Source organism: Cyanistes caeruleus, chromosome 5 (assembly GCF_971803275.1).
Source record: "Cyanistes caeruleus chromosome 5, bCyaCae1.hap1.1, whole genome shotgun sequence".
NCBI classification, from domain to species: Eukaryota; Metazoa; Chordata; class Aves; order Passeriformes; family Paridae; genus Cyanistes; species Cyanistes caeruleus.
In genome coordinates this window covers 61,830,093-61,845,370 of record NC_141705.1, presented here as the reverse complement: position 1 = coordinate 61,845,370, position 15,278 = coordinate 61,830,093, and the positions used below count along the sequence as shown (strand labels likewise).

At 40.6% G+C, this 15,278-nt stretch overlaps 1 protein-coding gene across 5 annotated transcripts in view; it reads right to left on the bottom strand.

The window, feature by feature from the left end:
• Positions 1 to 945: 945 nt before the first annotated feature.
• MGAT4D (MGAT4 family member D) overlaps positions 946 to 15,278 on the bottom strand; it is a 60,295-nt gene continuing 45,962 nt past the window's right edge. For 3 of the 5 annotated variants that reach the window (XM_086889816.1, XM_086889817.1, XM_086889815.1), the window contains 7 exons: positions 14,900 to 15,030; positions 7,158 to 7,265; positions 6,120 to 6,313; positions 4,866 to 4,944; positions 4,685 to 4,763; positions 3,567 to 3,679; positions 2,173 to 3,046 (listed from right to left, as the gene is read on the bottom strand). In XM_086889816.1, the coding sequence (XP_086745942.1) occupies positions 3,020 to 3,046; positions 3,567 to 3,679; positions 4,685 to 4,763; positions 4,866 to 4,944; positions 6,120 to 6,313; positions 7,158 to 7,265; positions 14,900 to 15,030 (731 nt within the window). In that variant the 3' untranslated portion in view covers positions 2,173 to 3,019. Of the gene's footprint in view, positions 1,114 to 2,172; positions 3,047 to 3,566; positions 3,680 to 4,684; positions 4,764 to 4,865; positions 4,945 to 6,119; positions 6,314 to 7,157; positions 7,266 to 14,887; positions 15,031 to 15,278 lie in introns of those variants that run through there. The other 2 variants (XR_015286983.1, XM_086889813.1) reach the window with 2 other exon arrangements.

Here is a 15,278-nt window from a genome sequence, read left to right as displayed (position 1 = left end):
CCTGTGATCTTTAAATCAGTGAAGCTTTTAAATTTGCTAAAACTAATCTGACAAGCTTCAACAAGTAGAGCCTAAAGGAACTAAATACTGGGATCTTGTGGCCCTCCAAGGTTATTGAAGTAACCAGAAGACAGAGAGGGGATTAACGCCTCTGGGCACCAGTGGGGACTTCCCATCTGAGAAAAAGATGATAAAAGGACTAAAGAATGTGGACCAAATGAGCATGAAAAGCACAAAATCAATAACCAATAGAGGATAGAATACTAAGTAATGAAGAGAATCATATCACTTGGAACCAATGATCATTAATTCCCTTCTTTACTAAAAATGTATAAAAAAGTGAAAAAGTTTTATATCTGTACCAGCACAGAGCAAGAGACCAACACCTCTTGGCCAAGAATAAAGTAATGCCTTACTCCCTAACAATAAAAAAATAAGTGTTGAGGGAGTCTTATTTTTCCCAATGTTTTTGGAGGATTTTGGCAACAGAACTAGCCTGAAAATTGTGCTTTCTTACCACACAGACATTTAACATGATTAAGTACATGTACAATGAGCCTGAGGTAGACCTTATTTTTGAGATTTATGCTTTAAACCACATGAAATTACCGAAGTAAAATTTCCCACTCAATGAGCCTGGTGACCTGGTTGTACTCTGAAACTCTCACCTTTGGTTTTGTAAGTTACAATCACAATGCCTAGACTTCAAAACCAGCTACTCGTAAAGTTAGTGCAAGTTCCTTATTTCCTAGACCTGAACTGAAGCCTTCCTATGGGAAGACTTCTATTCAGCCTTTGATCTGGCCTCGGAGCCATGGTGTGTGAAGGTTCAGTGCATAGGATTTTAACATGGAAAACTACAGGTTTTAAACCTTGCTTAGGGTGGAAAGGAAGCTGCGGGTGTTATGAGTAACCATGCCTTGTGAACAAACGCAGCTAATTCACCTGCCAGTGGTTGTTGTTGCCAATACCACACATAAGTGTTCTTCCACTGCAGTCCCTTGTTGTAAACTTCCTGGAGCAGGAATAGTTGCTTTTCCATTATTGCTTCTTCAGTGAAAATCCAGAATTCTTCTTAAGAGGCTCCTTTGGTTTTATAGTGGAGCTGTGGTTCTGCAGACAGTGTAAGAAACCTCAGCTCTTGTAAAAGCACAGGGAAGAATTAATGGTTCTTGTGAAACATTAATTTTTTACAATATCTACTAAAACTTCATTTACATTAGAGTGATGGGAAGGGTATTCTGTCATTGCAATGGTTATGTAAAATATGCAAAACCAGAAACAAGGAATGAAGCACCAACCTGGCAGCACAGAATAAAAAATTGCATTTAAAAATCCATATTTTAAAGTCCAGTCATTTCCTAATACAATTTCAAATATTCTGATGAGCTTTCTGAAAGCACACTTTAACAACTAGAGATAAATATCATTTCACTGTGAAAATAAGGTGTTTTGGTAGCAAAATCTATTATTTTAGTATATTCTATATTTTCACTGATTTACATAACTGCTCTGGAATTTCCTCCTTAGTGACACCGCCCTGTAACAAGTGACTGTAAGGCATCCTGAGTACAGCCACTACTCCCAACAGTGAATCTGTTGCAGTGAAAGCAATGACAAAATAAGGTTTTATGTTTGCACTGTAAGTGCTGAGGGACAGAGGTGTCCCCCAGTATACTTCTAAGCATGCTGGATTACTGCACTAATTCTTAACTGTCATTAAACTCCTAACCTAATGAAGGCTGCATTATTTAGTCCAATATATGTATTTACATGCTTATGTGTATAGCACCACAGTATATAAACAATGCTGTACCTAAAAATCTAAAAATAAATAAACAATAAGTCTCTAAGCAATATCATCAAAATACTACTAGAAGTCTTTGAAAGAAACACTCTTCTGAACTGTTTTAATGTAAAAAAAATAATTCTATCACATTCTAAATGAAAAACACTGTTGCACTAGGAATACAACTACATTAATGTAACCCATTCAATACAAATCTACATATTGCAGCTTATTTCCTACTGTCAGGATGCAATGCCTGTGCAGGGGAATGAGGGTGCAGTCATACTTCATGTGCTAAGGAAGTGATACCAGAGTTCTGCCCATTAACAGGTAGATGTCCAAGGTGGATTGTAATTTCCCAAAAACTTTTCAAATGAGACCACTGTGGTTTACTTTTTATTTTCAAATTTATGTTGAATTTGAACTTGTGACAAGGACTGATGTATCAGTACAGACTGATTATCTAATTCTAGGATCCAAAATGTTACTTAAATAGATTTTCTTTCTACAAAAATAAAGTTACACATAATACCCTTATTTTCTTTAATTATTTCAATGCACAATTCACAAATAAAATAAAAGTCTCTGATAAAATAAAATTCACTGACTAAATACCTGTTTAAGTTTCAAGTTATTTGAATGGTAATTTGTAGGCACTTCTCATTTAAAAATATTTAACATAACTTATGCTACATTAAGGCTGAAACACATTTATATTAAGTTTGAGATTTTTCATAATATTAAGTTGTTCCTGTGAGCTGCTTTAAATATTTGCAATGAATATTGACAACTTTTCTTTCAGTTCTAATTCCCCTACAAAAATGACTAGTGTTTTTAACAGAGTTGAACGCTGTGTCCTTAATATTTTTTAAAAAAGTCTGTATTTTTATTTCTGGTGAAACGTTTTATATCTTTATGCTTTAGTCCCTGAGGCAGGCTATAATGCCTTATCAATTGTTTATAATATCTATTTAATGTTGCAAAACTAAGGTGAGATTTTTATATATGACATATTACTCAAGAACATTTTAGAGAAATTACTAACATTCTTTTCATATACCTTGTCATATAAAGACCCAAGATTTATCTAAATTCTTTCCTAATACAGAGTATTAACAATTAAATGGGTATGGAACTGATCTTTTGACCCAGTCCTTTTTTTTTTGTTGTTGCAGACAGCTTTGTTTTCAAGCAATACATAACAAGTGACACATCAAAAATGTATCTTTTTCAGTTTTCAGATGTCTTGATAAGTACCTGGAAAAAAGAAAAATCTGTTATTTTCTAAAATCTGCAGGAGCTTTGCCTACAACATTAGTTTTTCTCTTCTTCCAGCTTTGGCTAGTGTTTAAGGCTATAGTAATTATCTTCAGTGACTTCTGCTAAGTATTTTCTATTTATGGACTTACCGACATTTAAACACTTGGGAAAAACTTGGAAGAATTAAAAAATCAGAGGCTCATCTGAAAATGTTGGCACAATGTAATTAATATCCAAGATGGTGACTGAAAAAAACAGAAACCAAAACCCAAGTCCTAGCAACTACAGTTACAGCACTGCAAAACTGGAGAATCTTCCCATTTTAGCATTTCCAGCACTTCCAATGAAGTACATTTAACTTCTCTCCTGAAAATAATGAATATAATTCTTCACTTGTGTTTTCCACAGAATTCTATTTAAAATTAAATAAGATTAATTATTAGCAATACTATATGATTGAAAGAACCAAAATTAATTTAATAATGAATAATAAAAATGCTTTTATTGACATGCTTACCTCACTCAATATTGCCCAGAATGGAGAATCAGAATTGACTGATAAACGAATAGCCTGTATTCTTCCTATTGACTTATTGATGTTTCCTTCTGCAATGCCATTTTCAAAGGCCCCTTAATAAAAAAACCCACAAGACCCATATGAACATTTATTATCATGAAATACACTTCCAAGCAAACCTGGGAAAAATCTTTAAATTACAAACTATAAATTAAATCCAGGAATACATTAGGGAAAAAATGTTTTGGTAAAGACTTCTGAGTTGAAATAAGAACATGGAGAGATCAATCAGTCACAAATTACTCTCATGGGCAAACCAGACTTGACTTGGGAAAAAAATTAAATTATTTATTCATTTCAGAATAGGGTAATGAGAAATAAAAGAAGAACACCTTCCCCCAACCCTCCCTTCTTCTTGGGCTAAACTTTATTCTTGATTTTCTCTGCCTCTTACCCCAGGTGTAAAGGGGGACAGGGATTGAGGGTCATGGCCATTTCATCATGTTGTCTCTGTTGCTCCTTCTTCCTCAGGGGAATCACAATGGCATCTTCCCCCTCCTTCTTCACTGACCTTGGTGTCTGGAGAGTTTTTTGTCTCACGTATTCTCCCTCCTCCCTCCAGCTGCAGTTGCTGTTACACAGAGCTTTTCTGTTCCCTTTTTGAAATATGTTATTCCACAATGCACTGCGCCATTGCTGATGGGTTCAGCCTTGGCCAGTTGTAGGTCTGTCCTGGAGCTGGCTGCCACTGGCTCCACTGGACATAAGGAAAGCTTCTGGAAGCTTTTCACTGAAGCCACCAACCCCTGTAGTTTCCCCCCACCCTCCTGCCCCAACTACAAAAACCTTGCCATGTGAATCCTTTAAAGGGACTATAATTAGTTCTCCTTCTAATTAGATGTCTTGGCTTTTGCCATTGGTCATACTTAAACCAAAATAGGAGAGTCATTGTTGAACACCGTACACTACAATATGCAGTAATGCAAAGGGTTTCTTTTCCTTACTAGCTCGCCTTGGAATGCTGAATTTATCACAGAGTTAATGAATTCCTTAAGAGCAGAAACATTTTATATGTAGGAACAACATTTCTGGTTTTGAAGTGACAATAAACAATTTACCTATTTTTAAATATCCAGCTTTGGTTGCTGGGTAGTTAAATTTATTTCCATTGTAATGCAGTTCTTTTCTTAGTGTTTCCTGTAAAAAATAATAACATTTAAAGAAGTATTTTCTAGGGTATGATATTTTATGCTGAATATCATTCTGAAAATGAAATATGGTTCTAAATGAGAGACTTACATCAGCTGGCAACACTTCCACAGTAGTGTTAAACAGTTTATCACCAGGGTGCTCCAGGTTTCCACTTCTGAACAAGTACCTGATGATAAAGGAGTATCATTTTATACTATAGAAGAGTTCTATTCTTCCAGTTTTGAAGGAAATTTTCAGATAGCTTTTCTTTATTTTTGGGCTATAGAGAACAGAAATAGGCCTCGAAACTATAAACCAAACCATAATATAGTAATTTTATTTTAAACAGAAGAAATATTTAAACCATCTTTCTCTGGGACCACAAATGCAAGTGTTGCCCGTTTTTAGCACTCAAGTTTCAAATAAATTAACTTCCCATGTTTAAATGGCTAAGGAAGGTCTGCCCTCTGATCTATTCCTATAATTGTAAGACTGAAGTGGAATGGGCTTCTGGAAGGTGAGTGGCAGCAAAAGTGCTGGCACAAAAGTGCCAAGAGAATTCCCTGTTTTTATCAATACTGGTCAACTCAGCTGTTTCTAAACAATTTCCTTTATAGCCAATAAAGGAAAAGCATCGACCAAACAGGAATCCAAGCAAAAACATCTAAGAATAAAAATCCCTGTTTGGTTTTTAATGTCTGGTATTAAGAGTTCTTATGGTTTTAGATCCAAAAAGAACTAAGAGAATTTAAATCATCCAATTCTTTCCTCTGATATCAAATATTAAAGGCTTAAAAACACCAAATATTATAGGATTAACCATATTATCAGTGTAATGGGGCTGGGACAAGCCATTAGACAATACCATATGTAAGTTAGCTTCATCCAATGCAGCTTTGCAGTAACAGGAACGTGCAAAACTACAGCCTATCCAGGTTTCAGAAAGCATTAACCAGTTAATTAACAGAACACCAGTGTTTATTCACTGCAGCTCACTAGGTGGAGATACAGACTTGACATCATGCAAACAGCCTTTCTGTTGGCAACTATGCAAATAAAGCTTTCACCATTGATGAAATGCATCACTTAGAAACAAATTCCTTTGAGAATTATCATGAGAGAGTGTAAAATATTTACCTGAAGAAATAAAAGGGGAAAAAAATTAAGAAGCTCTTTAATTATCAATGAAGAAATGTATTTCAGGAAAGGAGTTCAAGAAGAAGAGCAGATAAACAGCAAATCATGGATTTTTTTGTCAGTAACAAGGTTTATGCAAACAGTTAAGCACTATTTTGAACAGACTCAAGCATTTCCAAACTGGATATATGTAGGCTTCTATGTTCCATATCATGTAATACTTACTTTTCAACTTCTAGTGGATTTAAAAATGTGAACCTGATGTAGTCACCTGCCACTGGAGCTGAAGCCCAAAAACAGTCTTCTCCTTTATAAACTTTTTCCAAAGTATATTGCTGGTATATTTTTAGGCTTGTATCCAGTTTTGCAGGTGGATTATTATGTGCTTTATACAACAGATTTTTTCCAAAATCTTTATCCTGTTGATATAAAGAAATATAATTTCACTCATACAATGAAAAAAAGTGCACTGATACCTGTAATTACTATAGAAAAATATTTCTAGAAAATAATCACCTCAATGTCAAAAAATATCCAATCTATTTTAATAGATATACAATATTACTTTCGGTGTAGTCACTAGGACTTAATGTTACACTTTTTAGGCAGAACTGTACTGATTGTTTCTTAGCTACCAAGATTTAAAAATAAAAATCTTTACACCAGGCTGTTTCATAGTTGTCTAGGATGCCTTCTGCCAGAACACGTGATTGCTGGGCTCTGCTAAAGGCTATGTGAATCTCTAGTCTGATCCAATTAAGAAATCTTGTCACTAGTGTAGATGGCACCATCAGGAAATTCCTGAAGTCTGGTTCATCATTGCTCATGCCCTTATCAGATATGAGGCTTGCCCTACAAACTCTCCCTAAAAATCTGTGGCCATCATATTAGTCATACCTTTGTCCTATGAATATACCTTCTTAATCATCCCTCATATTGGGAATGTGAAGTGCTCAGCCAAAACAAACCATCATGGCTTCGTTTTCATGGAGCAGAGCATCTGAAACCTTGTGCTTGTGAAGAGGGTTCCTACATGCTGTGAAATGGTACTGTTCACATGGTGATGTTCAAAGGTGTTTGTGCAGGAGCAGTGCTCCACCTGCAGCTAAGATGCCAGATCAAAACTCTCTACCAAATCTGTAAAACAACATAATTTGATATGGAAATGCCATCTAATGCCAAAGATGTGGTTCTTGAAACTCATTTGAGAAATGTCAGAATACAAGCATATAATGTAAAAACATGGCATTAATTTCTTATTACTTTCAAAATCTGTATCTTCCCAGCCAACGATGAATAAATTCCCATATGCTGAAAGAGAGATGGCTTAGCACGGATACGTAACTTTGACTTTTCCTTTTCACAGTGTGTCTGGAAAGAAAGTAAAAGGGAGAGAAGGATTATTTAAACAAGGAGAGACAAACTATGGTCCATAAAGCAATTTTATTATGTAATTAAGGGTATGGGTCCAGATTTTTTGTCCATATTTAAATGACATCATTTATATCCTTAAATTAACAGTCACCTTATGTCACATACACTGTTTCTAGACCAAAACTCCTAATTCCCCTCATGCTGTTATTTAGATTTGAAGGCTCAAGCACCACTAATTCAGGGTTTTCTGCACAGTATGTGATGAATCACATGTCAGGGTGACAAAAATGGACTCAAATTTGAAACTGATTGATTTCTTAGCTGTTTTTGGCAAACTTTATTTCAACTCTTAGCCTTGCCATATCATTCTAATTAAACTATTTTGACCAAAACTGGCCTTCTTAAGATAGGTGCTGGTTACATTTCAATCTTCATAATTTTGCCTCTTTGTTGTGTTTGGGAGGCTTTTAATGTATTATAAGTTATGGACCTTTTATCACATAATTAGATAAAGCCCTTAAATACTGTGTTTCAACCACAATTTTCCAGTTTACTATGCCTGGGACATGACATGTATCAAGAAATTAAATAACTGTAATTGGTATTAATTTTGGAGTTTCTTTATCTTTGAATGATAGAAAACCACTTCTTTAAATATAATTTTTTTCTTTGTATATATAGAGCATTGTAGTTTGATACAATGACACAAACATGCCACAATAATTAATACAACAATGAAGCATAATAGCAAGGAACAAAACAAAGAGCTAAAATGAGTCTCCCTGGGTTGTACTCATGGTGCTGCCACAGAATTATTATGAGCTTGGAAGATCATTTAACTTTTCTATATCCCAGGTCTCATACCTTAAAATTTGAGAGGATAATGTGCTTACCTCTTCCATCAAGTGATTTCAGCTCTATAAAGGAAAAATGTTACATTAACTATATCAATGACTTCTAAAGCCAGAATTGATTAAGTCTTCACTCAGCTGGCTTAAAACCATCAAAACTCATGAAGGATTTATGGTTTCCACAGGAGTACTAATTAGAAGTTCAAAACACCCTGGGAAAGCTATGAAAAAAGCCAAGTATTTTTATTTTTGTCCACAACAGATGTTCAGCAAAATAATGTAAAACCACAATACAATTTGTGCAAATTGATTTACTGGCAGCTGTTTCTCTGAAAGGCACACCATACTTCAGTGAAGAAGAAATCATTTTAAGAAAAGAAATTTGTGATCTTTCTACTGATAGGTTTTGCTGTTCATCCCCTGCAATAATGCAGGCTCTAGACTGTCTTATTTTATGCTGTGGCAGCATTACCAAAAGAGCTGCTTCTGGCAGCAGCTGAGAATGATTGGTGGCATGAGGTGGTGTGCTCATTTCTGCAGAAGCTGATGTAAGGCTGCTTGTTGAGTCAGGGCTTCCACCCTTGCAGCCTGTAACTCCCACTGCACATGATAGACACAGACCACTGCATATGATTACAAAAACACAGATTACAACCCACAGGTTGGGTTCAAAGTGACCAGTAAAGATGTTGTTCTGACTCCCCTGCCATGGATAGGCTTCCACTAAACCAGGTTGCTCAGAGCCCCTTGTTAGAAACACTGGAGTTGGCATCTACACCTTTCCTGGGCAACCTGTGCCAGTGACTCACCAGCCAAACCATAAAAAATGTTTTCCTTATATCCAATCTAAACATACCCTCTTTCAGTTTAGGACTGTTGCCCTTTCTCTTGTCACAACACATAAAAAGACTTTCTCTCTCTTTCATACAAGCCCCCCTTAGGTACTGGAATGTGCTATATGGTCTCACCTGAAGCTTTCTCTTCTTCAGTCTGAAGAGCTCTAACTCTTTCAGCCTGTCTTCAGCACTCTGACCATTTCTGTGTCTTCTCCACCTGCTCTAACAGATCCATGACTTTTTTTTTTGTACTGGGGACCCCAGCAGTGAATGATGGTTCACAGGAGGCAAACATGACAAAGTTTCTGAACCATCCAGAGACCTGATGGCTCTGATCATCACAAACTGTCTTTTCCAACTTGGTGAGCAGATGTAGCTGAACCTTGATATGTTAATAGTCCAGGCTGAAAACTTGGACAAGCTTGAGAAATGGGTCCATGGGAATATCATGAGTTTTAACAAGACCAAGTGCAAGGTATTGAACCTGGGTCAGAGCAACCTCCAATATCAATCCAGGCTGGGGAATAGTAGATAGAGAGTAGCCCTGCCCAGAAAGACTTGGGGTTGTTGGTGGTTGAGAGGCTGGACATGACCCAGCCATGTGCACTCAGCCCAGAAAGCCAAACATGTCCTGGGCTGCATCCAAAGCACTGTGGGCAGCAGGAGAGGGAGGGGATTCTGCCCCTCTGTTCTGGTGAGAGCCCACCTGCAGTGCTGCACCCAGCTCTGGGGTCCCAGCACAGGAAGATCATGGACCTGTCTTGCTGAATCTAGAGCAGGCCAAGGTGATCAGAGGGCTGGAGGCACCTCTTCTATGAGGAAAGGCTGAGAGAATTGAGATTTTTCAGCCTGGAGAAAAGAAGGCTTTGGGAATTGCAGCCTTCCAGTACCTGAAGGGATCCTGCAAGGAACAGAGAGAGGCTTTTTGCGAGAGCCTGGAGCGACAGGACAGGAAGGAATGGATTCCAGCTAAAAGAGAGTAGGTTTGGATTAGCTGTTAGGAGAAGTTCTTTCCTGTGAGGATGGTGAGGCACAGAGACAGGTTGTCCAGGGAAGCTGTGGATGCCTCACCCCTGGAGATGTTAAAAGCCAGGTTGGATGGGGCTCTGAGCAATCTGGTCTAGTGGAAGGTGTCCCTACCCATGGCAGGGGGTCGGAATGGAATGATCTTTAAGGTCTTTTCCAACCAAAACAATTCTGTGATTCTATGTTAATACATGCCAAAAATCTATCATGATGGCACATAGAAACTACAAACAAGTGCCCTGCTGACTCTCCTGTGCAGCACAGTGTGTGATCACTTTGTGACAGTCTTGGTTGGAAAGGGGAAAGTGTGAGGAATTATCAGCTTGCCTTCTCTGGTGCCTATAGGAAAGTTTATGGATGCTAACTGTGAAGCAGGGAGCAAGGTGCTTGTGGAAATTGCAGGCCACATAGCTTTCTCAGTCTTGCCTGAGAAAGTGGCCTGGGAAATCATAAAGAGGAATTAAAACAATCCTCAGAGACAGAAAACAGCCTTGCAGGTGCTGTTTGTCTGTTCCTTGTTTGCTGGCAAGAGAAGGTTGAGGGGTGGTGTACCCCACTGACCAATGATGGTGATGTGTTAGTTTACTAGCTAATAAGAGTTCCTTTTCTGTACTTTTCACGTATCGGTCTATAAAAAAGACCTGAGGTAATAAACTGAGAGAAATTCTCCTGATCGACTCCCTAGAGAGTCTGTGTCGTTCTTCTCGCCGTTCCTAACAGAGTGACAAAAGTTCACTACTTTAACCTGTCAAACAGAGAAGGCACCACAGCTGGGATACCCAGCCTTCTCCCAGTCTCTATTTTCTGCATTCTCATGAATAGTCCCAGCACGTCATGCCACTTGTCATCCCACCCAAGGGCCATGTCAGACTGATTTGTCTCAGTAGGTTTTTGCTACCCACAGCAATTGAAATTGCAAATGCAGAAGAGAAACTTAGTAGAAACTTGTGGACACCACTCTGCTTTGGCTTGGTCAGAGCAGACTTCCATGAGCTGCCTGCCTGCCTTTTGGGAACACAGCTTCATTTTAGGTAGAAACCAGATCTTAGAAGATGGAACAGTCATAAATAAAAGTACAGTATTTCATCTATTGGATGGAAGTTGGCACATGTTAGATCTGGAATGGGTGATGTCAACATAATAGTATCTGGATTTTCATCTGTTTTCACAGGCAGGAAAGAAATTTAATTAGTTTCTTGTGGCTTGCTCTAAGTCCTATGAGCTGGCTTAACCCACAGAGCAGGAATGAAAGGCTTCCTCCTATCTATATGAAGCGGGTCTGGAGACTCTGCAGTGCACTACTAAGTCTAAAACCAGGGACCTTCTGCTATCCCCAGGAGTCATTTATGCTACAGGGTAAAACTTGCTTCCTCTCCTTCTCTTAATCTCCTGCTCTGTCGCCCTGAAAACTCAGCTTCTGAGCTTGCTAACATAGTTTTCTAAAGACTTTCCCAGGACAGTAACTGTAAACATAGATATGTGTACATTCTTTCTGTTACACGTCTTGTGATGGGCATCTCTCATGGCCAGTGCAGTGAGAAAGTGTTATCCTGACCATCCAATCCCTGGCCGTGGTCAGAAGCCTATAAATCCTGTGAGGAAAAATAAACTCTCTCTTCTTTTCACCACACCTTGACCTGTGTCCGTGTGATCTATTCATCTTCAGCAGCAACATCTGGTGACCTCCGACGTGTCTTGCACGTGTGTTACAGGGTACTGCCTAGCCTGTGACTATGGATGGTTTTGGGCTTTCTCTTACGGAGGGCCTGATTATGGAGATATGGCATGCGGTGTCTGATCAGAGAGGGGTTGACGTGTCGTATGCTGACTTTCAGCGATTGTGTATGGCAGAATTGAGGGGTTTTTCCCTGTGGTTGAAGTGATTTTTTCGCAGTCAGCTTGGGACGCTTTAGGTGATTCCCTGATCAAGTCTCTGCTGGTCGGTTATGAGCCCCGGGTGCTCCGGCTGCTGGGGATCTGGCGAAGGTGCGGCGGTGTTCTGAGGCCGGGTCCCGAGGTCGGCTCCCCCGGGATCACAGGGACCCCTGGCAGGTTGAACGGGGGCACCGTGGGACTGGTGGGCGTGACCCCGCCTCGGCCGGCGCCCTGGCGGTGGAAGCCCGGGGCGGGGTCGCCTCCTCCACGTGCCCTCCAGGCACAGACCGATGGCGGGGTGCTTGAACGGGGGGCGGCGCCGGCCCTGGGGGATACCTCAGGGTCGGTCCCATATCCCTGCTGCGGCTGGGCCGTGCCCTGCCCCGCGGTGGGGGATGGGCCGGGCCCGGGCCCCGTGCCGGATTCGTGGGGCGTGGGGGCGGGTTCTGCCGGCCCCATGCTGCAGGGTTCCCCTCCTGCGAGCCTGGGCTGTCCCCTGGCAGCAGAGCAGGACGGTGCCGCGGCTTCGCGGGCTGTGCCTCTACTGGCGCCCCGCTTCTCCCCCGCACCGGGAGCGGGCTGTGCCAAGCTGCCTCCAAACCCCCCCACCTCGGGTTCCCAGATATCACCCGAGCCTGCGGCTGGAGCCGGCCCTCCCCCGTTGCCTCCTGTGGCTGTGGCAGACCAAGGTCCTGAGCTGTTTACCACTGGCTCCGGTGGTGCTGCCGCGGGGGCGAAGCTGGTGGCCTTGACGGGCCAGGGGTACCAGGCTGCTGGAGCCTCTTCGGATGGCCTGTGGACCTTGTCCTCTTTTCAAATGGCTGTGCAGCTGAGCGTATCAGGCATTCCATGTGCTTCCGAATGCTTTGGTCCGGTGGGGGAGGGCATGAGTGCTCTTCTTGTGGCGTGGTTGCATACCACTGCTCAAGGCATCATTGCTCACCTAGGGGACATTGATTCGGAATTCCTGGGGTGCATTTCTGCCATGGGTTCCACACTCATCCCTCCTGTTCCTATCCCTGTGGGACCTGGATTTGCTCACCTTGTGCCTTTTGAGTTTTATGTTCGCAGAGCTGAGAACCAGCTGCGGGGAGATGGTGGCTTCGGGTTTCCTGGACCTCCCTGTGTCACTGGACTGCTGTTCTGACAGCCAGGGATCACCCTGCAGAATGGGTCTGCACCCTGTCCATCCTTGGTGAGATACTGTCAGAGATTAGCTTCCATGGGTTCTTGACACTGGCATGGACATCATGATTGTCAGGTTTGCTGATGGGCCCCCGGAGTGACTCTTGGACCCGATGCTGGCACATTCAACACAAAGAAGAACTTGAGACTGACTCTTTGTTCAGCAGATTCTGTTTTCCTTTCTCATGATAGACTAGTCACCCTCCGTGACTTGATGCAGGAACAGTTGGATCACAGTGACCTGTAGTTTCGACCAGTCCCTGGGACGTTCCTGTTTTCTGTATCAAGAAGAAGTCTGGGAAAATGAGGTTACTGCAATACCTCCAGAAAGTTCATGCTATGATGGAAAGCATGGGGATGTTGCAGGCTAGCATGCCTTCACCTGCCATGCTTCCTGCTGATTGGCTAGTCCTCATAGTGGATCTGAAGGATTGTTTTTACAATTCTTCTGCATCCTGATGACAGACCGAAATTTGCCTTTCTGGTGCCAGCTATCATTAATGCTGAGCCCACACAGAGATATCAATGGAGATTTTGCCATAAGGCTTGTAAAAATTTGCCAGCATTTGCCGATGATATGGGGCTCTAGCCCTCTCTGGAGTTTGCAAGCAGTTTCCTGCTGCTCGTCTCTACAACCTCCTTGAAATTATTTGAGGATCAAAAATAATTTTGGGACAAACAGTCCCGCATTTGGAGGTGCAATCATTTTTTTTGCATTCAGTGCAGACACTGCATGACTGGTGTCCAAATATTAATGGACTTTTTCATGGTTGCGTCCCTAAATGGGACTGACCACGACACAACTGTCTCCCTTGTTTGGTCTATTAAAGGGGGACTCTGATTTTAAAGTCACCTCTGACACTGACCCCAGAGGCACAGTAGGTGCTGGAGGAGGTTCTGCGAGCAGTTTCTGCTCATCAAGTTTATTACATTAATCTTTCCATTGATGTCGCTGTTTTGTTTTTAGTTTTTTTTTGGAGAGTCGTGAGGCTGGATCAGCCCAATTGATAGAATTATGGGCTGCTGTCATAGCATTTCATAAGTTTTCCCAGGCACCTTTCCATTTGGCCATGGATTCTGCCTCTGTAACCAAACTGAGAGCCATCCACAAGCAGGTGTTGATGTTGGACAACTGTGTCATTTATTTTTGAGTTTTGTTGTTTTTCTGGTTTTTTTTGGTTCTTTTTGTAATAACAAAAACCCTGAAATTACAGCCTTCTGATTGTATGGAGTATTGTATTTTCCTGTTATTTATTTTTTGATTGTTTATAATGTTGTTAGTTTCTTTGTTCATTTTTCTTTTTTCTTTTCTTTTTTGTTAAACCAAAAAGGATGAGATGTCGCCCTGAAAACTCAGCTTCTGAGCTTGCTAACATAGTTTTCTAAGGACTTTCCCAGGACAGTAACTGTAAACATAGATATGTGTACATTCTTTCTGTTACATGTCTTGTGATGGGCATCTCTCATGGCAGTGAGAAAGTGTTATCCTGACCATCCAATCCCTGGCCGTGGTCAAAAGCCTGTAAATCTTGGGAGGAAAAATAAACTGTGCTCTTCCTTTCACCACACCTTGACCTGTGTCTGTGTGATCTATTCATCTTCAGCGGTAACACTGCTCTATACAGCTCCTGTCTGCTTCTTCTTGCTCCTTTATCAACACAAAATTAACACATGCAAATTCTGGAGCAGGAACTGGCTGCACCAGTTAAAACTCCTGAACCCTGAAACCCAAGGAGCAGAAACACTGGTCAGCCCAAAGTAAGTCCAGTTTGAGAGATTTATATTCCACTTTTTGAAAATAAATTTTGTCACTGAGAGTGTTTGAATGTTATGTTCATAAACTCACAGTTATACTTACTGCATCCTTTTCTGGATTGCACACTTTAACCCACAGCAGGTGGTCTATAAGCCAGTCTATGGGCTTATCCTTATAGAACATGAGAAAAAAATCCACTATGAGTGGTAAGTCTTCTGATTTAAACAATTTTCCTGAAAGCAAGACAAAAAGTTATACTTTTATTGCTATGCAAGAATCACCAGCTTTATGTTACAATGTAATTTATTTAAATAAACATTTAAGTATCACACCAGCCTGGCACATATGAATGTAATTATGATTTAATTAAAAAATTTCACATAGAACCTGGCTTGGAAGAGTTGCTGATCATCCAGCCCTATGATATGGGATGCATATTCTCCTCCATAAAGAAAAGGAGAAAGCTGTTTTGTTTTTTTTA